This window comes from Arvicola amphibius, chromosome 8 (genome assembly GCF_903992535.2).
Source record: "Arvicola amphibius chromosome 8, mArvAmp1.2, whole genome shotgun sequence".
Classification (NCBI taxonomy): Eukaryota; Metazoa; Chordata; class Mammalia; order Rodentia; family Cricetidae; genus Arvicola; species Arvicola amphibius.
In genome coordinates this window covers 94,282,015-94,308,747 of record NC_052054.1, presented here as the reverse complement: position 1 = coordinate 94,308,747, position 26,733 = coordinate 94,282,015, and the positions used below count along the sequence as shown (strand labels likewise).

The 26,733-nt window shown below is 39.7% G+C and overlaps 1 protein-coding gene across 4 annotated transcripts in view; it reads right to left on the bottom strand.

Moving 5' to 3' along the window:
* Positions 1-26,733, bottom strand: part of LOC119820369 — a 131,907-nt gene that overhangs the window by 5,568 nt on the left and 99,606 nt on the right. For all 4 annotated transcript variants that reach the window (XM_038338602.1, XM_038338604.1, XM_038338605.1 and 1 more), the window contains 3 exons: positions 11,238-11,395; positions 8,791-8,833; positions 6,878-7,064 (listed from right to left, as the gene is read on the bottom strand). In XM_038338602.1, coding sequence (XP_038194530.1) covers positions 6,878-7,064; positions 8,791-8,833; positions 11,238-11,395 — 388 coding nt within the window. The remainder of the gene's footprint in view (positions 1-6,877; positions 7,065-8,790; positions 8,834-11,237; positions 11,396-26,733) is intronic.

The window sequence follows — 26,733 nt, the reverse complement described above, 5'->3', positions numbered from 1 at the left end:
ATATTTCTTCTCCAAGATTCTGATATAGAACTCACCAATGGAGCAGGTGTGGATTCAGAGGCTAAAGGCTCTGGATACATATCAGTATTTTCCTAATAATTTTGTTTGTGGTTCAGTGATTTGAGAAATGAACATTGTTATATGCTCTAATATAATTGACCAAAAATATGATATATGATATTTTTTTTCTGTGAGAGAGAGGGAGAGGAAGAGAGACAGAGAGACAGAGAGACAGAGAGACAGAGAGAGACAGAGACAGAGAGACAGAGGGACAGACAGAGAGAGAGAGACAGAGAGAGAGACAGAGACAGAGAGAGACAGAGAGAGGGACAGACAGAGAGAGAGAAAGAGAGAGACAGAGAGAGAGACAGAGACAGAGAGAGACAGAGAGAGAGAGACAGACAGAGAGAGAGAGAGAGAGAGAGAGAGAGAGAGAGAGAGAAAGAGAGGAGTGTCAAAAGACAACCATCATGAGTCTGTTTACTCTTCTCCTTCTATCATGGTATCTGCGGTTGGAACTCAGGGCATCAGGCTTGGACCCCTATTCTCTGAGTCATCTCGTTGTATACCATGTTTTCAATACAGTTGTTTAAAAAATAATCACAACTGACTACACTGATTATATGACTAAGAAACTGACTGAAAACTCTCAGCATGAGAAATTGCAGTGAATGGTACTCAAGGTCTGGTCCAGGATTATAACTGCTGGGGAACAAGAACACAGAGAGCTGTAAACTGTGTTAGTGCTATGCAGAGCTCTTTTTGAGCACAGCCAAAGCCAATAACTATAGATTAGAGAAGGCAAAACATTTGTACAGATATTTTCCTACTTGTCATGTAATTGTTACATCAATTAAGAAAATATCAGTGGTTATTATATTTAATTTTTGGGATACTAGCAAAATGTCCCGCGAGGGAAATTGGCACCTAATCTAAAAATTATAATTCATTTGTAGTTGTACATTATATAGAAGCATAATTATGACCTAGTTAAACATATTATTCATTTGTGATTGTACTTGGGATAGTTAAACTATGTTACCTATAATTATTACCTCATTACTGTTTTCATTTGGAAATTAAGCATAACATAAGGAGACATGATTGTGATAATATTCTAGGTTGTCAGCCTAACTACATCTGGAGTTAAATAAAACCTAAGAGTCTAGGTATACATTTGATAAATTTTTTTCTTAATGAAATCCTTTGAAGTGGGAAAACCCATTTTTAATCCATATCTCTTGAGGTGGGAAGATCCCCTTTCAATCTGGCTACACCTGCTGGCAGCCTATATAAAGAGCACAAAAAGAACCCTTTGCTCTCTGACTGCTTGTTCTTTCTATCACTGGCAAGTTCACTCCTTCACTGGAATTAGAGCCTATTCTTCCCTTTTCTGGCATATATTGAAAGTCAGCTGTGACATATAGGCTCCTGGACTGAACAACTGCTGGATTTTTAGACTTTCTGTTGGTAGACAGTAATTTCCAGATCCCAGCCTGTAATCTAGTCTAATAAATCTCATATAAATATAATTCATTTGTAGTTGTACATGAGCTAGTTATATCATGTTAAGCATAAATATGATGTATATATATATATATAAAATTATGTAAATTCTCTTCCTCTAGTGAGCCCTGACTAATACAGAGGACAAATGTTTATAGATTCTTGTGCTGTTTTAGCAAATTAGAGTTTGCAGATTCTCCTCCCATAACCATGCTTTCATTAGCACTGACTAGTTAGCCAGATTTCCATTGCCAGACATGGTATCTCTCTTGTTGAGCAGAAACTAGGTCCAATTAGAGAGCTTTTGGCTACTGCTAAACAGTTAAAGAAAGTTCTGAGTTTGGAGCCATCTGTGAATTTAGACTTAAACACTCTCATTATATCTATGGAAATAATCTTTTGAAAATTAGCTTGATTGATTTGGTAATGATATTGATATTTTAAAATAATACTCTAAGTCAAGGATGAATCTGTAGTTGTGACTGTTTTGTTTGCCTTGATTCTTATTCTATTACCAGGCATTAAAATTTGAAGGTATAGGCTGCACAGGAACAGCCTGCTCTATTAGTTCTGAAAGAGTCTGTTAATCACGTCCTAGCTATATGTTCATCTGGATCATGTCAAAAACAACTTCAGTGTGATTAAGAGAAGAATCATGCCACTCTTCATCCAGAATGATAGGTAGAAAATGAGTCATGAAGTGATGTGAGCTTTCTGTCTTTTGAAATATCCAAGAGAACCAGCGTTGTCATTGGATTCTTCCTTCCCATTTGGCATGTCTTAGCTAATCATGAGCACTAATGCTAAAGAAGGAGATCAAATGGCTCAGGTTGCAGATGCTCACTACTGCTAATTATTGAATGATCACTCAAATAGACTTTTGACCAGAAACATAACAATGATAATTGATTTTATTAAAAATTACCGGAGAATGGGAGAATGGGGCAGATTTAATTGATGGGTAGGTGGGAGGTCAATACAGAAAGAGAAAGAGGAAGGATAAATATCACTGAGAATGTGTGAAAAGGTTTTACGAAGTCATATTAGGCATTTGTCTCAAATTATAAAGTGTGTGTGTGTGTGTGTGTGTGTGTGTGTGTGTGTGTGTGTATTTGGTCAGTGAATGTACTGGATGGTTTTATGTCAATTTGAAACAAGTTTAAGTCATCTGAAAGGAGGGAACCTCTATTAAGAAGATGCCTTCATAGACAGCTCCTGTTCCCACTACTAGAATTCCCATAAGAGGACCAAACTACACAACTAAAACATATATGGAGAGTGCCTATGTCAGTCCCATGCATGCTTCCTGGTTGTCAGTTTAGTCTCTGTTAGCCCCTGTGAGTTAGTGGGTTCTGGGAGTTTTCTTGTGATGTCCTTGACCCCTCGAACTCCCACAATCCCTTCTCTCCCTCTTCTGAACTCTGCCTAATGTTCGGCTGTGGGTCTGCATCTCTTTCCATTAGTTACTGGCTTTTGGGACACTATTCTTCATACTGGGCTGCCTTGCCCAGCCTTAATTAATGGGGAAGTGCTTAGTCTTATTGCAACTTGATTTGCCATATTTTATTGATACTCATGGGAGATGTGCCCTTTCCTAAACAGAAACAGAGGAGGAGTGGATTGAGTAGTAGGAGCAGAGGGTGGGAGGTACTTGGAGGAGAGAAAGGATGGGAAACTGAGGTCAGGATGTAAGGTAAATAAATAAAATTATTAAAAGAAAAGAAAATAAGCCTACAAATTTAGAATCTAGGCAAGTCTGTAGGGCATTTTCTGAATTAGAAATCAATGGGAGAGCCCAGTTCATTGTGGATGGTGCCATCCCTGGGCTGGTGGTCCTGGGTTCTATATGAAAGCAAGTTTAGCGAGCCATGATGAGTAAACCAGTGGCCTCTGCATCAACTCCTGCCTCCAGGTTTCAGCCCTGTTTGAGTTCCTGTTCTGATTTCCTACAAAGATGGATAGAAATATAGAAGTATAACCCAAACTAAGACAAATGAAGTTTAGTCCCTTTAGGTGATAATGTTCCTCTTGAGAACCATAGAGTGTCTAGCAAAAATCCCAGTACCAGGTATGATAAATATCCTTTGAATTGTTGGTTTGATGCTTCCAAGAGACTCTCCAAACAATATTGGCTATTGCTGCTGCCCGTTGTTACTTTCCAGAAATTGAAAGTAAGTCCATATTACTGAAAACACCATGAGCTTTGGAAACAGAATTTGACCCGGATCTGCTCTGAAAGACTCCTTCTCTAGGATTAGTCTTTATAGTGCAAGAAGATGCTGTAAAATCTGGAGTGGAAGGAAGAAATCAATAGCCCTATCCAGTTGTGACATTTGTGAACCCCAACAATGACCAAGAATGTCAAGATATCCCTAAAAGTGCAATAGGGGCACTCATGTCACAGCAGTATAACTGGACTTAAGACCTGCACAAGAGGAAAATCTTGTCTGGTAAAAGAAACCTAGCCAATTCCTCAGGGATAGTGAGGCCACAGATCTTAAAGAAGAACCTACTACTGTCACTTTAGAAAGCAAGTATAATTATGGATTGCATTCTAAAGCTTATACTTACACCCACAGATAAGTACAGCTCTCCGCGTTTACCAAAGAAGATTCTCTTTGCAGCAGAGCAAAACCACAACTTGTCAACATATAGAAGATAATTAATCATGGGGTGCCAAACCATAGTGGTTCTATCTATGATGTAAGCCCTACACCAAAGGCTCAGAGAACATCATGGAGGAGAGGGCAGCAAGGTTTTAAGAGCGAGAGGAGAGGAAATTCTGTTGTGACATCTTGTCTCCTAGAAAGGAATGAGCTACTTCAAATAAGCCCTGAGCTTTCCCACTACACAGAAACTGGACAGCAAATAATACAACAAACTCTCCTAGGATTTGACCATTATGCCAATTTTCTCAAGATCTCCTAAAGTTGCCATCATCCCCACACAGGAAGTAGTCTATACAACACAACACTCACATTCCCAAGAGGTGGTTTGGATGGTGTTGGTTGTTCCATGGAATATGGATGTTTATCATCATGTAGAGGGATTGGTTCCAAGTAGTTGTTGGCCATGTTTAGGGAAAAAGCTGAGCAAAGATTAGATTCAGGGATCACTTCCTGAAGGGAAAAGGCAGGCTTAAAATGATGGGATAAAGGGTGAATTGATAAGTTTACTTTTGAACAACCATTAGTCTCAAATATTTTACATTGGTATGTATTTTTATATATGTCTATATCTTTCTATTTTTATTTAAGTTATTGTGCTTACTCATTTTATTTAAAAATGTAATGTAAAGTTATATTATTTGAAAGCTATTAATGATAATTAAGAAGTACAGGTTAGTCATTAGTCATTTATAATAATCAAACCTGTAGTCATGTTAGATATCTTTCCAAAGTTAAACAGAGATATAGTTTAGATAGATAGGTCATCTTCAAACACTTTGGAGATCTACAGAATATAGCATTTACAATGTTTAAATAACATTGTATAACATTACATAACATTAAATAACATTAAATAACAACAAACTCTCCTAGGATTTGACCATTATGCCAATTTTCTCAAGATCTCCTAAAGTTGCCATCATCCCCACACAGGAAGTAGTCTATACAACACAACACTCACATTCCCAAGAGGTGGTTTGGATGGTGTTGGTTGTTCCATGGAATATGGATGTTTATCATCATGTAGAGGGATTGGTTCCAAGTCATGACAGTGAGAGAAGTCTGCTACTGGCACCACCAATTTACTTAAAAAAAAAGATCATGTGCATAGAAGAACCTCCACATGGAATTTGCTTCCAATGTGGAAAAGCTAGTTATTTTAGCAAGAAAATACTCTTGCCTCAATTGCTGACAGTATTCTGTCCAAACTGGACAAGTAGGACAGAAATGGAAGTGACTGCCAAACCTTGCCAAGACAAGGTACAACGGTCCTTCAAAATTCTGCTTCACAGAAAAATGTCAGATAATCTAGACCTTTAGGTCAAAGGTGGATGTACCAATATTGGGTGACTGTCCAGGTAGTCAGATGCTCTATCATTTCTACAATTTTGGAAGTTGCTTTCTATTTACTTTCTGTTTACTCAGGTAATATTATATCCTTCTTGGGTCTCTAATGGGGATTGAAGACTAGATAGTATATAGTAGTCCTGTTACTGAATTCAGAAAAAGTACTTATATAAGAGATACAAAGTTTATTATATTGAGAAACCTAAAAGCTTAATTTATATAAGATAATGTTTTGAGGTCTACAAAAAAATAGTTTTAGGATGCTAGTAAAAGTTATGATATAAAATGGTTTAGGTATAAAACTATGAATTTATCAAGATAGGATAGAAAATAGAGTATTTTCTCTGAATTTTCCAAATCCAAATGGACAGGACATTGTAAATGTAATTCTTACCTGAAAATTACTATTGTATATAATTATACTCTGTTAGAGTTAAAACCTTTTCTTTTTATTTAGACAAAAAGGAGGAAAGTGTATTGATGTGATTGTTTTAGTAAAAAGCTGAATGGCCAATAGCTAGGCAGGAGGAACAGGTGGGATTTCCAAGGAGAGAAAAGTGAGGAGGAGGAACTTAGGCATGAAAGAGATGCCAGGAGATTCAGAGAGGAAATGGGAGGTACAAGATGGACAAGAGATAATGCTACATGATTAAATGTAGATTAATACAAACGGGTTAATTTAAATTATAAGAGCTAGCTAGGAACAAGCCTAAGCCATAGGCTGAGCTCCATATCATTATTTGTGATCTGGTAGCCTAAACAAAAATTCAACTACATATAAAACTTCATAGAAATGTAAAGTAATTCTATGATAAATGATGTAAAATGTATAGGAGTAGCTTTTTATATTCAGATCACTAAATGTAGAGCTAATGTTATTTCAGTAACAATGGCTTAGTCTTCACATCATTCTTATATAATAAGCAAATGTTATTTTAACATTTTATAAGTAAGGAAAGTAAATTGTGGGAAGTTGAGCAAACAGACCACAAAACAAACAAACAAACAAAAACCAAAACCAAAACCAACAACAGCAACAATAACAACAACAACAACAAAACCAGACTGCCAACATCTAGGTTGGAATACTTTGGGGAAAAGATGGTGGTGTTTCTAACCCAAGAAAATGAGTAGCATTCCTTTGGAAAAGAATCAGTGACCCAAGGAATGAGGAGTTTGTGGGTTTAACTTCTAAACAGCAAGCATGAGGCATTGAGGCTACAGCCCCTCTTCTGTGGAGTATCCATAAAATGTCGTACATGAAACACTCACACAGGGCCTGCCAAGAGTTCAATAATGCTAAAGTGTTCTTCCCAGGATTGTCATCATAACTTCAAATGACACTGACTCCTTACCTGATGCCTGAGTAGAGCGAATGCTAGCATAGAAATACAAGCAGCCATCCTTCAGAATGCAATAGCGCTGGAGCCACTCCCCTGTGCTTCTCTCCAGCTGGTGCAGAAGGCCCAGACATTCAGGATGCTTGATAGCGAGAGGTGGGAGGCTACTGTTGTGCAGGGTAACATCTTCCCAGACGTGGCTCTGCAGGTGGAGCACAGCGATATGCAGGTCGTCATCCTGCACTGGATGCCTTTGGCCCACCACACAGCAGTGACGTGGGGATAAATCTATTTGTCTTTAGGGAGCCACTGCCTTAAACATTTCTATTGATAATATAATCTCACTGCTTGGGTCACAGTCAGATTATCCTTTGCCTATAGGTAACACCCTCTTCTCTTTGATTCCATTGTATCCTGAAGGAAACAAAAGTATCAGCCAAAGAACAGGAGATTGGGACTAGAGAGCCAATTTGCTGATGCGTTCTTTGTAAAGTGCTGGCCTGATATGGGTTCCTCACATCACATCGCCCTCCAAGGCTAGATCCTGGTATGTCCACTATGAATAATAGCAGCTCCTGGTTCATGCTTTTCTTTATCTGAACCCCCACTTGTGCAAATTAAATGCTCCAAACCAGCCCTAGCCTTGGGCTCTCATGGTCATTGATGCGGAAGACTGATGATAAACAGAGACCCTCTAACCTGGAGGGCAGCCCTCATTCCCCGGGCCTGGGAAACAGGCTCTTTCTGAGAACTCTGACCCACAGTCAGGAGCACTGCGCTTTATCTCTTCATCAGAACCGACCCATGCTTGCCAATTTCTCTTTGTTCCATTTTGGCTTTGCCCTTTAGTTTTAGCAAGGCAGGGAAAAGATATCAGAATACAGGCAGGGCTTGCTTTATTCTGTGCTGTGAAGAGGAAGCCTGCTGGGAGTTTGGCTGTTCATTTTTTTTTCTTCACTTGCTGCAGACACTCTCAGTGCATTAGCAGAATAGATAGCTCTTAAAAGTGTTCAGGCTTATTAGGGTGGTGCCTGGGAGAGATGGGCCAGTGTGCTGAGAGCCATGTTCCAGGTAAAATGAAACGAACGCCCTGCTGTTCATTACATGGCAACGCTTCTGATTGTTCTGAATGGACAGTTACAAGGCAAGGACATCCAGACTCCACCCTGAATTTCTGCCAATGCATAAACTCAAAGTGGATAGAGAAGGTGCTAAGTGCATGCCATCTTATGGGTGAATGATCTCATTTAATACAATCTACAACTTCATTGCAAATCGTATCCACAGTGTAAAAAGGAAAGAGCCAGGCTTTAGGAAGGGCCCTCATAATGTATTAGGACACAAACCCAGAAAGAGGGGGCACCAATGCCGTAGGCGCTGAGGTGATGGCTTACCTGATGTTGCAATGCAGCCACCTAACATTTTGTAGGAACAAATCTAACAGGGTGATATGGCTCTAAAGCTGGAGGTCATGGAAGTGAAAAAACAGGGTAAAGTGACTAACATGTCTAGAGAACAGAGATGAATGTGAGGATCTGACCGCAGTGCACAGGCTCCCACAAGCTGCTCAGATGGCAGCTGCAGCCCTGGACATCCTGGAGAGCCTGAGAGTGTGAAGAAACAGCAGTGTTTGTTTGTTGCCATGGTGGACTACTGCAGGACTCTGTGGGTCAGAAATTGCACTCCCCTTTGTGACTCTATCCCAGGTCTTCCAGGGAAGGATGTCACACAAACTTCAGAAAATGAAAAGAACAGCAGGACTCCAAGTTCCCCTCCCAGATCTGAGCAGAACTCCTGTTGACTCCAAGTCCTTTCCCCAGCATTTAGAACAGACCTAAGATGTCCCAGACTGGGCAGCACAGTGTCTATCCCTTCTGCAAAGAATCACAAACTGGAAGCAGAGACCAGGACGGAGGAGGAACACTTACCTGGCGTATGGGATGGGCCGCTTTGTTCATTGCCTCAAGCCACCTGAAAGATAGCAAAATGAGAGGGGCATCCCTGAGGGAGTGTGTAGTGCCCCATACAGGAGCTTGCTCTTACTCAACCTTTCCTTCAGGCAGAGTGGTCCTGTGATGTGAGATTCCCCTCTGTGTGCTCTGAATATGTGTTATTGCCATTGTTTAATAAAGAAGCTGCTTTCGGCCAATGGCTTAACAGAGTAAAGCCAGGCTGGAAAAGATATATATATATATATATATATATATATATATATATATATATATATATATATATATATATAGAGAGAGAGAGAGAGAGAAGGCAGAGTCAGAAAGAAGCCATGTAGACACCACAGGAGACAGATACTGGATGCTGTACAGAAACTTACCGGTAGGACACAACCACGTGGCAATACGCAGATTAATAGAAATAGGTTAATTTAAGATGTAAGAGCTAGCTAGAAGTATGCCCAAGCTATTGGCCAAGCGGTATTGTAATTAATATAGTTTCTGAGTGATTATTTCCAGTCTGGGCAGCCAGAAAATAAACTAACAGTCTCTGCCTACAGTCGTGAACCTCAGATGGATTTCTTTACATCATTCCTGGGTGAAGGCAACACATTCTTGCAAATTGGAGGTTAATTTGCTGCAAAACCTTATGCTATTAGGCATCTTTAAAGTAGTATTCATGTGATCCCCCATTACTATCATGTGATCAGTGCCTAAGAGAAAATTCACTCACTGTTTCTGAGGTTTGGAATTTATTAACAACAGCACGGCTGTTAGGAATTGCCATACTAACCATAAGGTACGACCTACTAAATATGGAAATACTGGTGAGTGGCTATTGCCTTGACTCCTTTCTTAAGTGTTCTCTAGACAGAGTGGCTTCATTTTTATGCCTTAGTGGTGTTCCTTCTGGAGGCCTGAGCTCTTCCAGTCTTGCCCCTTAGCCTGGAGGTGGCATATGGAGTCCTCCCCAGCCTGCCAACCTTTCAAAGGCCCCAACTTCCAATCAAAGCACTGTGTTGTCCACTGTGTCTCCCCGGTTCCCCTCTGCTCCATTTCTTCTTCTGTGTGTGCACCTCTTCCATACATATCTTCTTCACTGCCATGCTCACAAGCTGCCACCCCCATTCTCAATTGGTATGCAGTATATCTTCTTTTAGGATACTTCCCGGCTTTTGTTTGTATTCAAAAGAACAAATGCTCTACTATTTTAGTTCCAACCTGGCATTTTGTTTTGTTTATTTACTTTTTTTCATTTTTGAGATTATAATTTAAGCATTTCTCCCTTCCCTTTCCTCGCTCTACATTCTCCTATATGCCACTCCCTGTTATCTTTCAAATCATGACCTCTTTTTTCCCACTAATTTTTATTACATGCACTGTATGTTCATATGCATTCTTTAGCTACCTATTGTTTGGTTTTTTTTTTGTGTGTGTAGGCCTGAAGCCTCTTTGTTCCTTCTCTGTCAACATTGGCATGTCATCTATTGGTGGCATGTCAATTAGTGTCAATATGGGTGTAGCTTCTGATGCTGCTAGGAGACACAATCTCACAGCAAACTCTATCATCTTTTCCATTTATTTACTTTTGGTGCCAAAGATGGCACAAATATACAAATAATCCATAGAAACTTTAGAATTTTGGTATAAATAAATACTGCGTATTCATTGAAATAGAGTCAAGTTGCTATCATATTATCCTGGTTGACCTTTACCTTATATTTATTTAAATATACAATATTCCTTACATAAGGACACAATACCTTTCGATCAAGATGTTTCTTATCTATTACTCCATTTAAGGGTGAAAGGAGGTATTCGTTAAGACTAGACACACTGACATGCTACCTTTTTCCATTGACTTCTGTTTCGTAGCCTGTCCTAACCCTCACTTTAGCTTGCCAGTTCCTTTATTATGGTTTTCCCTTGGGGTAATGGAGTGTGTATCTAATAGTCAGAACTTTTGCAACCTTTTTAGGATGCCAAAACATTCTCCCTATTTGAGGAATATATGCTCATACAATTTCAACACGGTCTTTATGCATCTACCTCATCTCACTAGAGGGCATTGTTCCATATCATGCTTCTTTATTTTTATACCAATAACTGTCCATCTTACAATATCTAAGTATGGCAACTTGTTAGGAATGAGAGGCATAAACAGGGAGTGGCAGTATTCTTGAGCTTCTGTCTTTGAAAGAAAGTAAGGAGAATTACAGCAGCGATGTTAACAGGGAATGCTCATGGTCTTTGGAAATTCTGCTTGAAAAAAATGAAATTATGACATCCCACACTTCTTGTACTTAGTAAAACATATGCTACCCTATTTTGTTCTCTGTTTATTTCTGCTTTCAAGAATATTACTACTTATGAAACATTCCCTTGACTGAAAGTAAAACCAGAGAGGCAGGAGATTAATGTATTACCTTTTCATCTCTTGGTTTGAAGTAGCACAGAAGCAAAATACTCTATTTCCAGACTGGGGTACACAGTTAAACACAAATGGTTTTCCCAAGCTGCTGTCAATGTCAATTTCTGCTCCTTCTAATTTTATTATGTCTAGAGGTGGCCACTTCTCTTCATCCTGCAATTGATAAAAATAATGTTCAGCTAGTGGAGAAAATGAAAAAGGAAAAGAAGAAAATGAATATTTTGAATTGATTATTTTTTCCTTAAAATGAAAGTCAAGTAAAACACACTTTGTAGATTATATTTTCCTTAGCATGTAACACAATATACCAAATTATCTGTAATTCTTAAATACACTTTGAATAACTGTTATGAAGACGAGCTTTATTTATGCCCATTTGGAAAAGTATTATTAATGTCAGCTTTCCCATCACCAAAAAGGACATCAAAAGAAACCTGTATCACACATTATACATTATAATGACATGACATCTAGAGTTGGCACCTACACCATGCTAACTGTATGTCAGGTCCCCTTCTAAACCATTTCCATCAACTGACCAGCCTGACAAAATCTCATGAGATGGCTAGGTCTGTCATCTCCATGTAACAGGCCAGAGACAGTGGCACAAAAGGACCACAGGATAGTTTTCTGTAAAGGACAACACTTTCATGCACAATGATATTCATGTAAAACTAAAATAATTTTATGGGTAAATAGTCTTTATTTTCATCGATTTTTTAGCTATTTCTTAAAATTCCCTCTTCATTAATGTATCTGTTTTTACCACTTCTGCATTGAGATATAACTTTACTTATCATGAAATCACTCACTGTGCAGCTCCGTATCACTGATGTTTAGGAAGTTTATGGAGTAAGACAATACCATTGTAATTTAGTTTGGAAATTGCTAGCCCTTCCCAAATCACAGATGAATAGACATGTTTTGTGTTCTTATGCATTTGGCATTCTTGGATGTTTAATATAAGTGGAACCATATAACTTGTGAGCTTTTTTTTTTTCTTAGTGTGATTTTTTTAAACTTTTAAGTTGCAGGAATTGGCACTTCATTCTTTTTTAAGACAGTGATAATCTATTGTAGGAGATGTGACAGTCTGTTTCCCTTTGTATAAGCTGCCAGATTTTTTTCCCTGGGGCTATTTTGAGTAACACCTCTGAATATTTGTGCACATGTCTTTGGCACATAGGTGAATGGATGCAAGGATATTCTCCAACTACAAGTAGTATCTCATACTTTTATGGAGTTTTCGTGAACTATATCTTAATACTCACTGTTTTAGAGGAAGACTATTAGATCCAATGGCAAGCTCCAGTATTACACAGATGACATAGAAACAGAACATGATCCCTATCTTCCATCATCATCTTTCCATACTGCATCTATGTCTGGCTTCTTGGACCACTGGGATACAAGGACTCTTGGTTTTTTGGAATCAATGGTGAATGCTTGGGTTACTGAAAATTTTTGTTACTTAGTTGTATTTTCGGGAGCATCTTAAAGGTGAAGCAGAAATAGAAATGGAATCTAATGGACTTATTCTATTGGTAACCAACTGATGTGTCCACTGAAAGTAATACGCACCGAGTCTGTCTGGAGAGGGCCTACTAAACAGACTAGGTGGTGCTGTCCTTAAGTGTAAGTAAGATGTGGTCACTCAGGGAATTCAGGGTCCTTCCACAGCTTGGAATAGGGCCCTTAGTTATTTAAGCGGTTATTTTCTATTTGCTCAGGTTATGTGTGTATGAGAAAAAATGAACAACAACTTAATGGACTGGGTTTCAAAACCAGGAATACTTTCTCTTACAGGCTCTGCACCATGGCCAAGATGACATTTTTACTAATCTCAGCTGCTGCCTCTCATCCCCCGCTGATGAACCTGCTGTGTCCCTGGTAGCAACTGCAGCGCAACTTTGGTCATGGGGCATTGCAGCAGGTGTGGAATCTCTTGCAGCTGTGCTTTCTCAGCTTATTCTTTTATCTCCGTTTCACTGGTACAAGAACCTTTAAATCCCTCTTGGTGAGATCCAGATGTTGAAGAAGAGATTCCATTTGCTCTAACCCTAATACTGCCTGCACTGTGGTGCCAGGCTCATCAAGCACATGTTTTCTAGCAATAAAAGACAATTAAACTTGGCCTCAATTTTAGTGTCATGCCTTAAAAACAACAACAAAAACAACAACAACAAAAACTACTTCCTTGAGCCAAATTCAGTCTTTTACCTCGGTAAAATATTAAATTGCCTCTATCCGATCCCTTCCCTAACATGTTGCCAAAAGTCTTTCTTAGCTGTGATGGAACAATGAAAATGTCTTCAAGGCTGCATTCCCCACAACTTTATATTCTTTTGTCCGAGGCACAGAAATCCTCTGGCACTGCTTTCTATTCCTGAGCCAGTTCACAGGTTCAGCTGCTGTCGGTGTGAAGGACTGATTAAAATAACATGGATGCTGAGGGGATTTAACTAGGAATTGTTTAGTGATGTCCAGAAGCTATAGACTGCGAATAAAAGAACTCAGGCTGTTAGTGCCAGAAGACCTTGGGTAATGTTTGGGGTTGTCTATCATGGAAATTATATTTTTTTACAGAATGAATTCCAAAGGTCAGAGTGTTCAGACATGGGAAACATCAAGCGATAACGATGACAAAAACCCAACCCAGAGTGAATGTGCTTCTGAAATAGATTATCTTTTTGAAGAAGAATAAAGACAAGACAAGGGCATTTGTGTTTTTGAGGCTTTCTGCTAAAATAAAACTACCGGCAGATGCCTCTGAATTTCTGTTTTGGTCAAAATTTTGGTTTTAACATGACAGAAATTTGTTGTTGACACATCTCCTAGTTTTTGAAAAGGAAAAAAAAAATAAAATGGGGACACTGGGTGTATGTTTCATTTTATCTGGGTGTACAACCCTGAAAATCCACTTTTTCAGGAGGCAAGGAAAAGCATGAGAAAGAGATCACTCTGGGTGAAGAAAAACAGAGCCAAGACAAATCTAGACAGAAAGAAAGACTGTCTTAAAGGGGAGCAACCCAGGAAAGGTGAATACATTGCAGATCTGAGAAGCTATGAAACTGGAGGGTTGGAATAAAATTGTAGAATGTCCATTAGAACTTTGTTCTGGGCACCCTTTATCTCTAGGTGGCTATTTCAAACAACTTCACCCTACCTGCAACTAAAACCACCATTCTTTGATAATCATGAGACGACGCTTATGACTGACCATGCTCTAGGATCAGGGGAGAAGTGAAGGACATGGGTGAGAAGGAAGGAGGGAAAAGGAGGGCTTTGATTGCTGTGCCTTTTGCTATCTTTGTATTGTAGAAATAGAAGCCATGATTCTTGAGGGACTACAAGCCCCTCGCTAGATTATTTGAGATTACTTGTGCATGCATTTATTTATTTGTTTGTTTGTGTTTCATTTTTCTCCTCCAGGCAGGCAGGGCAGGATGCAAATGACAGAAAATAGAAAGTCAAATGAACATGAAAATCACACCCTTGCTTACATGTACTAATAGTTTCTCAGTTAATGCTTTGTGATTTTTGACCTTCCCTTTTACTTTGGTTAAAAAACAATGAGATACAGGCAAGTTCACTGCGACCACTCACGTTTTAAAGCACAAGTACACTCGTAAGGTATTTCATCTTTCCAGAGAGCTATGGCTCTTTCCCTGTTTTTATAAAAATCCCTGGCTGCAGATGTGACATCAACAGAGGTAACGGGCTGCCAACTGAGAATTTTGTGCTTTCTTTTTTCAGTTTGCCTGAAGTGGGGAATCAGGTTTGCAGTGTGATAAATACAGGCTGACTGCACCATGTTGTTTCCTGGCAGCAGCCAGATTCCAGGCTCCAGGAGGCCCTGCGAGCCCTTGCAGCTAAAGGAGTTTGTCGTCATGGGAGCCCTTGCAGCTAAAGGAGTTTGTCGTCATGGGAGTTCTCGCAGCTAAAAGAGCTTGTTGTCATTGAGCAAATCCTGATGTTATGCCCAGACAAACAGGTTTCTTCTTGAAAGTTAGCCAAGGGGAGGATTGCCAACAGTATTTGAGTTTGGACTACCCAACTCTACAGCTTTGGAGAGAAATTTATGTTCTCAATTGAATGGCTCTGTTGTTACATTTTCCTTGGCTCCCAAATTACTCCTAGAACTATACCCACTACTATGCAATACTTATCGTTGCAAAAGGAGACTGAAGACTGGGAATGGTAGCATACAACTTGAATCGCAGTACTTGCAGAATGAAGACAAGATTATCATGAGATTGAGGCCAGTCTAAACTACACAGGGAGTAGAAGGAAAACCCAAGGCGTATAGCAAGATCCTGTCTCCACACTCACACTGTTAAAAATTAAGAAGCTGTGAAATAGTGAAACTGAATTAACAGCCTGGAAGTTTTGGGCAAAACAAAGGCATTCTGTACCATATGCTCTTCGATGAAATGCTTGTTTTAAAGTGCCCTGTCTAAATGCACGATAGGGCTCACATATTCTCCGAGGATACCTTCCAAAGACACCAGTGGACGTATGAAACAGAGAGTGCTTGATGCTGGTTATAAATATTTTTCTTCATGCCTTGCAATGTTGCCATATAATACAAGGCTTAGTTGATCCTTCTGGGTTTTGTGCCAGGCATTTGCATCAATACACCTACACATTATGAACATAATTAACTAAAGTAATAGGCACAAAAACCATGTCACCATGACAGGGGATCTGAAAATTGAAATGGCTACTAGGTGACTACTAGCAGGGTAGTCTATAGAGCATAGTACTTTACAAATGTCATGTTTTATGTCCAGAGAGGGATGCAGTGGGATGATGAGATACATTGCATTGCTCAGAAGGGCTGGCAATATGAGATGGATTATTTGTTTCTGGACTTTTTCCTTTATGGTTTTTGAAACACATTTGACCATAGGCAATGGAAACACTGAAACCTCAGAAAGTAAAATCATAGGTAAAAATCATGGTATTTATTTATTTTTCTTGTAGATGGACTCTACAGCTAGAGAAGTGGAGTATGAATATTACTTACACTACTCAGTGGGTCAATTAGTGATTTGCTATTGACTTCATAATCACCCTGTGCCCAATTTCTTTTCTGCAAAATTAAACTATTATTATTATTATTATTATTGCTATTACTTTTTTTGTTTTTTGAGACAGGGTTTAACTGTAGCTTTGGAGCCTGGCCTGGCACTAGCTCACATAGACCAGGCTGGTCTTGAACTCACAGAGATCTGCCTGCCTTTGCCTCCCGAGTGCTGGGATTAAAGATGTGTGCCACCACCTCCAGGCTAAAATAGAATTATTTTAATAATTAACCAGATGTAAAGTGTTTAAGACAATGCCTGACTATTTATAAATGGCATATCAATGTTTGGGCTAAGACGTTCCTGCCATCCCCTGATAAAGGCCAACTCCGTGACAGAGAACCAGGCTTTCTTATTGCTGAATTGCCCAGAGAGGTAACTACTGGATCTTTGTCAAGCCTGCCTTTCCCATGTCTAGACTAACAATCTCATCATTGATATTTTGTTTGCACTCTAGCAAGTAAATCTTGCCTGAAGATCAGAGTGCAGAGTTAAGCTACTAGTTAGCCATAGGTGGTAGCACACACCTTTAATCCCAGCACTCGGGAGGCAGAGGTAGACAGATCTCTATGAGTTCAAGAACACCCTGGGCTACAGGTGATGGATCTATTCTAAAAGAGAAACAATGCCAGGTGGTGGTGGCTCCCACCTTTAATCCCAGTACTTGGTAGTCACATGCCTTTAATACCAACACTAGGGAGGTGGAGCCCGGAGAGGACATGGCTGGGAGGAGAGAGGAATTTAAGGTGGGAGACAGGAGCTCAAGGCATTCAGTCTGAAGATTCATGGAGACAAGACCTTAAATACTCGGACTTTGGTCTGAGGATTCATTAGAGGTAAATTAAAAATGTCTCTCTAGTGACTGTCTCCTTCACTTCTCTGATCTTTCAGCATTTACCCTGATATCTGATTCTGGATATTTATTATGAAGACCAATTAGAATTCACACTACAATGAGTTTCTTTCCCCTTTTATTCTTCCACCATTCTGTGGTTCTCGCCTCATCTGCGACATGTTATATTGGACACTCATGTTCTCCCTGGATGCTGGAGTCAAGCTTTCTGATCAGGCATCTTACTATTTTTCTTTCTCACAATTAAGGAGATTGAATTCAGGGCCTTGCAAATGCTAGGCAAGTTCTCTGCCACTGAGCTAGGTCCTCTCTTACACCAGTTCTTTTGCTCTCTTTTCTGGTCCTTATCTCTGATTGTTGGATTTTCCCAGGTCTAGTGTTTCCATTATTTGTGGTCATTGGTTAAGCATGGCACCCTTGTTGTGAAAGAAATGCCTTAGTGTTCAGCCAAAATTATCTCAGGGCCTGTACCTCGAGGCCTGTAGGACAGAGAAAAGCCTGGCTCAAGGTTGAAGGCACTGAGTGAGAATGAGACAGCAAAATCTAGGTAGATACCCCTCCATCCAGAGGGAGGGCTTGGCTGTCTCTCATTGGCTGGAGGTACCCCCACATCACAGGATGTCACTTAACCTATATAAGCTGACCTCACAGTAATAAACTGAGTTCTTGCTTTGAGCTGACTCCTTATTGTATCTGATTGTCCTACATCATGGGCCTGTGTATTGGGCAGATAGTGCACTCACATTTCCCTCAGGAATAAGGAGGTTAGGGAAGCCTAGCAACTGGCGTTGAAACATGGGGTCAAGGTAAGTGGGAGCCTATGATGGGTAACGACCCCGTGCTTAAGGCGCTGAGATACATGCTAGTCTCCCGAGGCTTGGAATTTTTGTCAGACCACAATGCGATCCAGGCATGGGAGGATTACCCTGGCCCCCTGGGTACCCATCGGGAATCTTTTCTCATGGGACATGTGGAACCAGGTGGAGACTCTGGTCAGATAAAAGGAAAAACACTTTTAAATACCCCCACCATTGGGATTCCACCAAACTATTATGGTTCTTAAGGCATTTTTTCACCCCGCTGCTCTGCCTCCCCCAATGGCGGATAAGGAAAAGGTCAGAGACCGGAAGAGGTCTAAAGAATCCAAAAATAACCAACTGGCTAGGAAGGTGGGAGCGGGGGAGTTGATAGATGAGGAACAGGGAAAGGTCAAAGGTCGGGTGAGGTCTGAAGAATCCAAAAGTAACCAATTAACCAAAAGAACGGTAGAAAAGGAGACAGATGAGGGGGAAGATCAAAAATGGGTGCAATTTACTGAAGAGTGGTCCCAGGGAGAAAGAATACATCAGGCAGAGGCAAAGACAAGAAGGAAAGTAGATAGTGTCTGTGACGAGGAGTGGCCATGTTTTTATGCCCCCAACCACCCTGGAAAGGATAAAATATAGAGGGGAATGAAACAAATGAGGGGGCTCCATCCTTGCCAGGAGGAAATCAATATACACTTGGGTGGAGTCAGCTGGAGACAAAGGAAAGAAAGTTCAGACCTCTGATTCTCCCGGGGTTGTCTGCAAACCTCCAGGGACAAGATTTGTTAGGACAAATAGATGCCGTTATTACCACTGACCACCCCAGCCTTTTATGATGATAAAACTGAGCAAGGTGTCATCCAGCACCTTGATTTACCTTGATTTACAGCATCCGACACCTGGATTTACCCCTAAAAGAAGAGGCCACTGCCCTCAGGCTCACCTCCACTAAGTGGCCGTTACCTAGACTTAAACTTAAGATGCTCAAGGAAATCACCAGTCATCTGCTTAAGGAAGGACAGATAGGGCCCTCGATGGGCCCTTGGAACAGCCCTGGGAGGCACGCCCAAGAGTGTACTCTCTAGTCCATCAAATAGCCGATATGCTCAAGCTCTTGACATTTAGTACCAGTGTCTCAGATCATCCAGCAGCTAATGTTGACTCTTCTGCCTTTGAAAGCGTGGGCTAATATCCATCACCAAAATAGGCTCTACCACTCCACCCCAGGGATCTAGACACAGAAGCCAATCAGTTATGAGTAAGGACTGAGCGTCTCTTGTCGGCCTTCTGGTACTTTAATGTGACAAACCTTCTGAGTCTCGTGGATGTTCAGAAGAGCCTAAAAATGTTGTTTCTTACTCTGTAGCCCTTGAGATTTTCTCTAATTGTAAGTGAAACTACTCCAGGGCTTTCCTTGGATAAAAATGACATGGTCAGGATTCAGACAATTCAGATGGGGTGCTAGTCCAGATTTCTGTTCTGTATGCTCTTCTATGATCTGCGAAAGTAGACATTTGAAAATCTAATTTTTTTCTTCCCTAAGAGTTACTCAAAACACTGGACCCCTAAAGAAGATGGCTTCACCAACTGCCCAATCAAATAGAATACCACCATCTCTCTTATGTCACACTGGACTTCCTCCTGTTCCCAAGTACAAGTCATGGCTTACTTAAGCACTAGGAGTTCTGATGGCTGTCATGGTGCAGGCCTCACGTTCTCTGGACTTCACAGCAACATCAGTAACCAGATACCCTGCAGAACTCTGACCTGCTGCATACCTGTTTCGCAAACTTGGTTCACCTGAGCACTGTTATTTTGCTTTGTTTTTGTGTTTTTGTTTCCCCAGAGACTGTTGATTGGTTCTGACTGGGCACTCCAACATCCAGTGAGCCCTAGCAAACTTTTTCAATGATTTCTGAACATCCCCCTCCAAATATGTTCTTTTTGAGCTTCTTTCTTCTGTCTTAAGATAGCTTTTACGGATCCTGATTTACATCTATAATTACAGTTCCTCTTTTAGGTTCTTAGGCAATAGTTCTTTGTATTATATTTCTTTTATGGATTAAATTTCATGTTTTGTTAAGTTTGTAATAATTGTTTGGTCAAACAGTTCTATGTGTTCTAAGGAAGGTGATCTTTCAGCCATGATTAATATTTGAATGAAGAGAATTTGAGTTAAACAGTTAAGGCTTCATAAATTGAATGGGCTTCATTCAGTTGTCTGAAGGACTCAAAAAGAAATACTGACATTCTACAATGAAGAAATTGGTCTTTCCATCTTCCCTCCCTCCCTCTCTCCCTCCCTCCCTCCCTCCCTCTTTCCTTCCTTTCTTCCTTCTTTCTTTCCTTTCTCTCTGTCTTCTGTGCTTGGGATCAGTTCCAGAGACTTATGTATGCTGCCCAACCTCTAAGCTACCCACCAAACTCCACTATATTCAGTCTATCTACTGCATTAACTCAGATTGATATAGTATGAGACCATCAGAAATATACCCTTGAGGCTTTCCCCTGGTTTTCCAACCATCCTTTTTATGACTGTCACGAATCGAAGAGTAGGGGAGTGTCACAGGATCATGCCATTCTTCTCTATGCCTCTGCTCAAGTTCTCCATCACTTTCCCATTTCCCGTCTTCCATTCCAGTCCCAACCATCCTTCAAGGTCCCTGCTTAAATTTCTTTTCTTCTTGAAATCTTGCCTTTGTAACTTCCATCAATCTCTGTCTTCTCACAAAGCATGCCTGTGTCATGCTACTCAGTGTTGAATTATGTAGGCGGTATGCAGATCTTCTTTGAAGAAAAAAATGATGTGGAGCTCTTATTGTGCACTGGAATTCTGCTATGTACTTTTTTTCCCCCATGGTGAATTTTAAGTAGGAGAAATGATGCTGATGACACTAACAATAACTTTCTGAGTGTGAACTATTTGCCAGTCATTTTTACATGATCCTGTTTCATGCTGTGACTTGGTATGAAATTATGTACTGATGTGTTTTTTATTCTTCTCCCCGTGCTTGTGGGCAATTTGTACATCTTTGGAGAAATCACTACTAAATTCCTTCGATCATTTTTTTAAAATCAAAGTTTTATCAATTAACTTTAATGGGCATTTGCCACATATAAGGTATTACTATGAAAATATATATTTATTGTAAAGTGACTATTCTCTCTCTGTGTTTCTTTGTCTCTGTCTTTCCCTGTCCCTCTCTCTCTTTCTCTGTCTCTCTCTGTCTCTGTCTCTCTGTCTCTCTCTCTCTCACACACACACACACATACACACACACACACATACACACAATTTGGAGGTTTAAATAGGTATGGCCCCCATAGACTCTTGTGTTTTAATTCTTGGCCATAGGGAATGTCACTATTAGGACGTTTGGAGTCGAATATTTTCGTTAAAGTAGATATGGCCTTATTGGAGGAAGTGTGTTACTGTATGGGTGGGTTTTGATGTTTGAAATGCTCAAGCTACACCAAATATGGAATACATACTGCCTGTAATCAAGAGGTAGACTTCTCAGCTCCTTTTCTTGTATTATGTTTGCCTGCATACCACCATGAAGATAATGGACTAAACCTCTGTAAGATAGCCCAATTAAATGTTTTTCTTTTTAAGAGTTGTTGTGGTCATGGTGTCTCTTCACAACAAAACCCCATGACCTAAGACATACATACACACACACACACACACACACACACACACACACACACACACACACACCTTTTTGTGAAAAAATATTTAAACTCTATTATCCGTGAATTTTTATTATTTAATCATTTTTCTAGAACATTCTCCATCATAACTCTATGGTTGTGCCTATGTACTCCCTTCACAACCAACATATAATTAAATATTCTCTTTTTTCCCTTCTGAGGCATCAAATGAGATTAGCAAATTGGAAGTATTGTTTATTGTTCACAAGTAAGAGAGCCCATAAGATTAGGGTACCCCCTTATCAAAAGATAGGCACATAAATATAAACAAGGCAAGAAAAATTAATTCACGCTAACTTCCTATGTGAAACCTTAGTGCATCTGAAATTTATAGTGGTCTGCTGAGTCAGTATCTTTAGTTAATGGCAGAGAATCCTTTCATAGATATCTCAGAAGAGAGACCCTGTCTGTGAGTTTCAGTGAAGCCCCTGTAGGGAGGTTAGAAAAAGGATCAGAGTACTTATCTGTACAGTGGTTGCTTTGTCATGACCAAAGTTCTGGATAGGAATTTCTATCACTTTCTTTTGTCTAATCTCCAGAAGTCACCTAAAAGACTCAGATACTATCAATTAGGCAATTTTACTAGTCCGGTGATTAAAATAATATAAATGGTTTCTGCATGGTATTTAACTTTTTCTCCAGTGAAAATTACTCATTGGCCCAGATTCATCTTCCTGAAATATTTGTCCTAATGCTCCTTAATGATTCTGACAACATTACAAAGCAGTGTATAATGAGCACCTCACTCACTGTGTTCTACAAACAAAGGAACAGGCAAGTGGAGTTAAATGATTTGACTGAGGAAATGCTGTTCATAGATGGAAAAATCAGGATGTGAACCAAAATTTACTCAACCACTGTCTCCATGAAATGAGATTTCTTTTATAAATGCCTCACACAGTAAATGTCATATTCACATTAACCCTGGGGGCCAGAGATGTCATTGCGCTGATCTCTTAGCTGAGAGTAAAGGTTGCATAAGCTCCTTAGGGACTCACAGCATCTTGACAACCTAGCACTGGCCTTCTTAATCTCTTGTTACACAATCTGTTTTATTTTTCTACATCTTATAGATTCTTGTGCCTATAATCTCGTCAGAGTAGGCTTGTGCTGCTTGCCCCATGTTGGAGCTGGGGCAGTGCTAGGTCCTGAGGAAATGCTTTCTTAGCAGTTGATGAGCTGGGGAGATTACATTCATGGGACTCAGCATGAAGGTTTCTTATGGTTTAAGTACCCGGCTTCCTAAACTGTGTTACTTGGCAATAGTGTTTGTCACTCATTATAGAAATGGGTAGGCTTCATTCTGCCTCTGTTAATTTCACCTCTCCCTGAAGTTGGGGGAATGGTTCTTCTAGTAGCATTGCCTCATTTTAATACGTAGGTCGCCTCTAAGATGGAAGCCTAGCTTTGTAGGGTGTTCTACTCAGGGCAGATTATTGAAGATGCGAGATTTCAGAATGTTTAAAGATGTGGCAAAGGTGTTCCAATCACTGCGTTTAGACCAAGGCTTGGGGATGTGGTATAGATTTAGCATGTATCCTGTTCAGTATTTGCACAGAAGCAGAATTGACTGGTTCTAATCTTACCTTCAAAGAAAAGCATGTTGAACCCCAGAAGCAAGTGATATTTTCTTACAAAATATTTTAACTGGATGAGTTACACTTTCATTCTACTAGCAAAATACTAAAAAAAAAAAAAAGTTAGGACTTCTCTGGCTGGTATCTGCGGGCAATGTTTAGGATGGGAAAACGTGATTTGGTGAAAATACCATCAGTTACATTAGCAATAAGAAGAATTATTATTTGGTTTTCTACCTATTTTTCTTCCAAGGGTGGTACTAATTACTTTACATGTGTGAACTTAGATTGCCCCAATATCTTCAGGACCTCATAGTCATCTTTTATTCCAACCTAAATTATGCAAATTTAGAATAGCATTTTCTAACCATCATATACAAAATCATAAAGTAAATACATATCCACAAATTAGGTTAAAAAAATAAAAAATTTACAACATATGGGCTATGAGAACTTTGCCCAGTCTGTGGCCTGAGATATTTATTACTTTAATTTTTTTAACTGAAGTACCTGCCATTCTTGGTGAAGACTAGTTTCAAATTTTGTCAGCATTAAGGATTATATGCCACGCATAAAATGCTATTTTTTCATAGTAACATCAGAAATCATGGGCAGGGTATTCCTTCTACAAGAGGATAATAACTACACGATTACTTTCTGGATTTGGACAGAGAAAAATAAGGATCTCCAGGAAGAAGCTGACCAGTCATTTACTTTTGGAAAGTGAGCTTACCTAGTTTGCTTTCATCCTTTGACAACCTCGGCACAGGGTCTGTACTTCCAGCTGAGGTCACTTGATACCTTGCCTCGTCCAACTGAATACATCTGAGAGTTGTTAATTTTATCTTCTGATTCTTGCTCTTGGATTCTCTTCCTCCCTCATTGCTTCCTTCCCTCTTTCCTTTCTTTCAAGAAGTATCAATGACATGCATATACATACCTTTATATATGAATCATATATAAATTTACACTTTTTTTTTTGGTTTTTTTGAGACAGGGTTTCTCTGTGGCTTTGGAGCCTGTCCTGGAACTAGCTCTTGTAGACCAGGCTGGTCTCGAACTACAGAGATCCACCTGCCTCTGCCTCCCGAGTGCTGGGATTAAAGGCGTGCGCCACCACCGCCCGGCTAAATTTACACTTTTAAACAACTGTAAATTCACCAGAAAACATGCAGTCACCCTCCATATTGGTAGAGTTGTTTCATGGTCCATTTGTGGATAGCAACATCTGAAGATTATTAAGCCCATCAAAAATGATGTACAACTTATATTTAATCTATGCAAACTCACCTATATATTTCAGATCACCCCAAGTTATCTAATACAATATACATGTTGTGTAGTAATGATTATGTTGTATTACTTAGATAATACTGAAAAGAAGAAAGTATACATGTTGAGTACAGGTACACTTTTTCGAATACTTTTGTTATTGGTTGGCTCCAGACAGAGGTGTGGAAGGTAAACTGTAATGTAGAGAACTTAATATGTACACCCTCTACTCTGTTCCCCACGATGGTAACACTTCATCTATCTGTAGCCTGCTACATTTTAGTACCTAAGGATAAAAGTCTATACTGGGATGCAGTTTCTTTTCTTTTGGCCTAAACACAAAGAAGGTGTCATGGTGTCCCAACAGTGTCACATACATGGACCAATAAGCAGAAGGATATAATCCTGCTTTTAAAATGTTTTAATTTTTGCATGTTTGAATTTGTGTTTTATAAATAAGTTATTGTAGAGTGTAATTGGAGTGTGGTCCATTATTCCATTAATGTATGACCCTATTTCAAGTCACCTTCCTTGCCATTGTGGGACAGTCTTGCTTCTTAGCCTCTTCCTAGTGCCAGCTACTCTTTACCCTTGACAGGTTATTGGTCCTGTGTACAAGAGGGTAAAAGTGGGAAGGAGGCATCAGATACCTATGGAAGTGCAGCACTAACTAATTAATATAGAACACAGCAATACATCAAGACCAAGATAGTGGGTAGAAAATAATTAAAAAGCACTTAATCTTTACTTTAAATGGGGAGCTTGGGATTTTTTATGTAGTTCTAGATTGCAGCCAGCATACTTCAAGCCCAATTTAATGTTCTTTTATAGCCCATATTCTCACAACAGAGTTAGACATGAAGATGAATAATTACCACTCAATAAGAAGTTTCAGGGGGTGTCTCCTTGTCAAAGGTAGCAATAGATCCTACTATTGTTATAGAAATCTTCCTTAGGCTCTCTCTCTCTTTTTTAAATAGGACTTGACAAAATTAAGTCACAAACTGCTCTACATTCTAAGTGGTCTGTTCTTACAGAACCAGTATCCAGCCCAACGCTGGCTTTGTGGGGGCCCCCATCATAAAAGTAGCCTCTGATTTTCAGGTTTCAAAAAGACTTGATTCTGACATGCTCTGCTTCCGACTAAATGCATCTCTAGATTTCCCAGCTCCAACCCTCAACTTCTGCTTTGTTATCCATTCATTGCTGCTGAACTATCACATCTCTCATGAGAGCCCCAGACTCTCACCCTGTGGCCTTCATAGTATTTTCATCATTCTGAGTTGTTCTTTCTCTAGGACATGACTGGCTACGACTGTCACATCATTTAGTGAGACGGTGGTCTCTCCTCAGAGAAGTGTACCCAAATGGCTGTTCCTAACTGTTCTCCTAACTGTGGTTGTCATTCTTAAAGTTAACATTCTATTTAACTTTCTACTGATGTAAAGATGATGAGAACAAGAAGCTTTCTTCGTCACTTTGGAATCCCTGCTACCTTAAACAATGCTTAGCGTCCATTCACTGAATTAAAGAAGACATTATTTTTTGAAATAAACCCTGGGAATACAGGATGTCATGTTTTGTACCTATGCTTTCCCCTTTATTTATACTTTCAACACCTTCAATGAGGGATGATTCACTTTCCTCTCTCACAATATCTGGGAAGGGCAGGCTGCTATAAGACTTCCGGAATGAATGTGCAAAAGCAAATGGTACTGAGGCAGAAAACTCCCTTTCTTTTACAGAACGAATAGACACAGCATTAAGTCAGAGAGATGAGAACTAATAGCTGGCACAAAAGCCCTACTCTCCTTGGCATTCCCTGTGTCTGAAATGTGCCATCCCAAGTGGACCTTAGTGCTCATCAGAGTCATTCCCTTTAGGCCTTGTGATGAAACATTTCTTAAATTAGAATCTAGGGCTAATGGGTTATTTTTCTGAAGAATTATTTATATTTATTTTACTCATATGTTTTGTCTGCATGTGAGCAAGTGTACCATGTACATGCAGAGCTTAAAGATGCACTTCTCTCTGAGAAGGCAGTGTTGATTATATGGCTTGGCAGCACTGCTGGTCCCCAGTAGGATTTCATTTCTTCTCTGTCTCTCTTCTGTCTTCTAGTTGAGATTTTAAAAGCAGCTGTAAGCCTCAGTAAAAGGCCTGCGCGCAAAGACCACAGCCT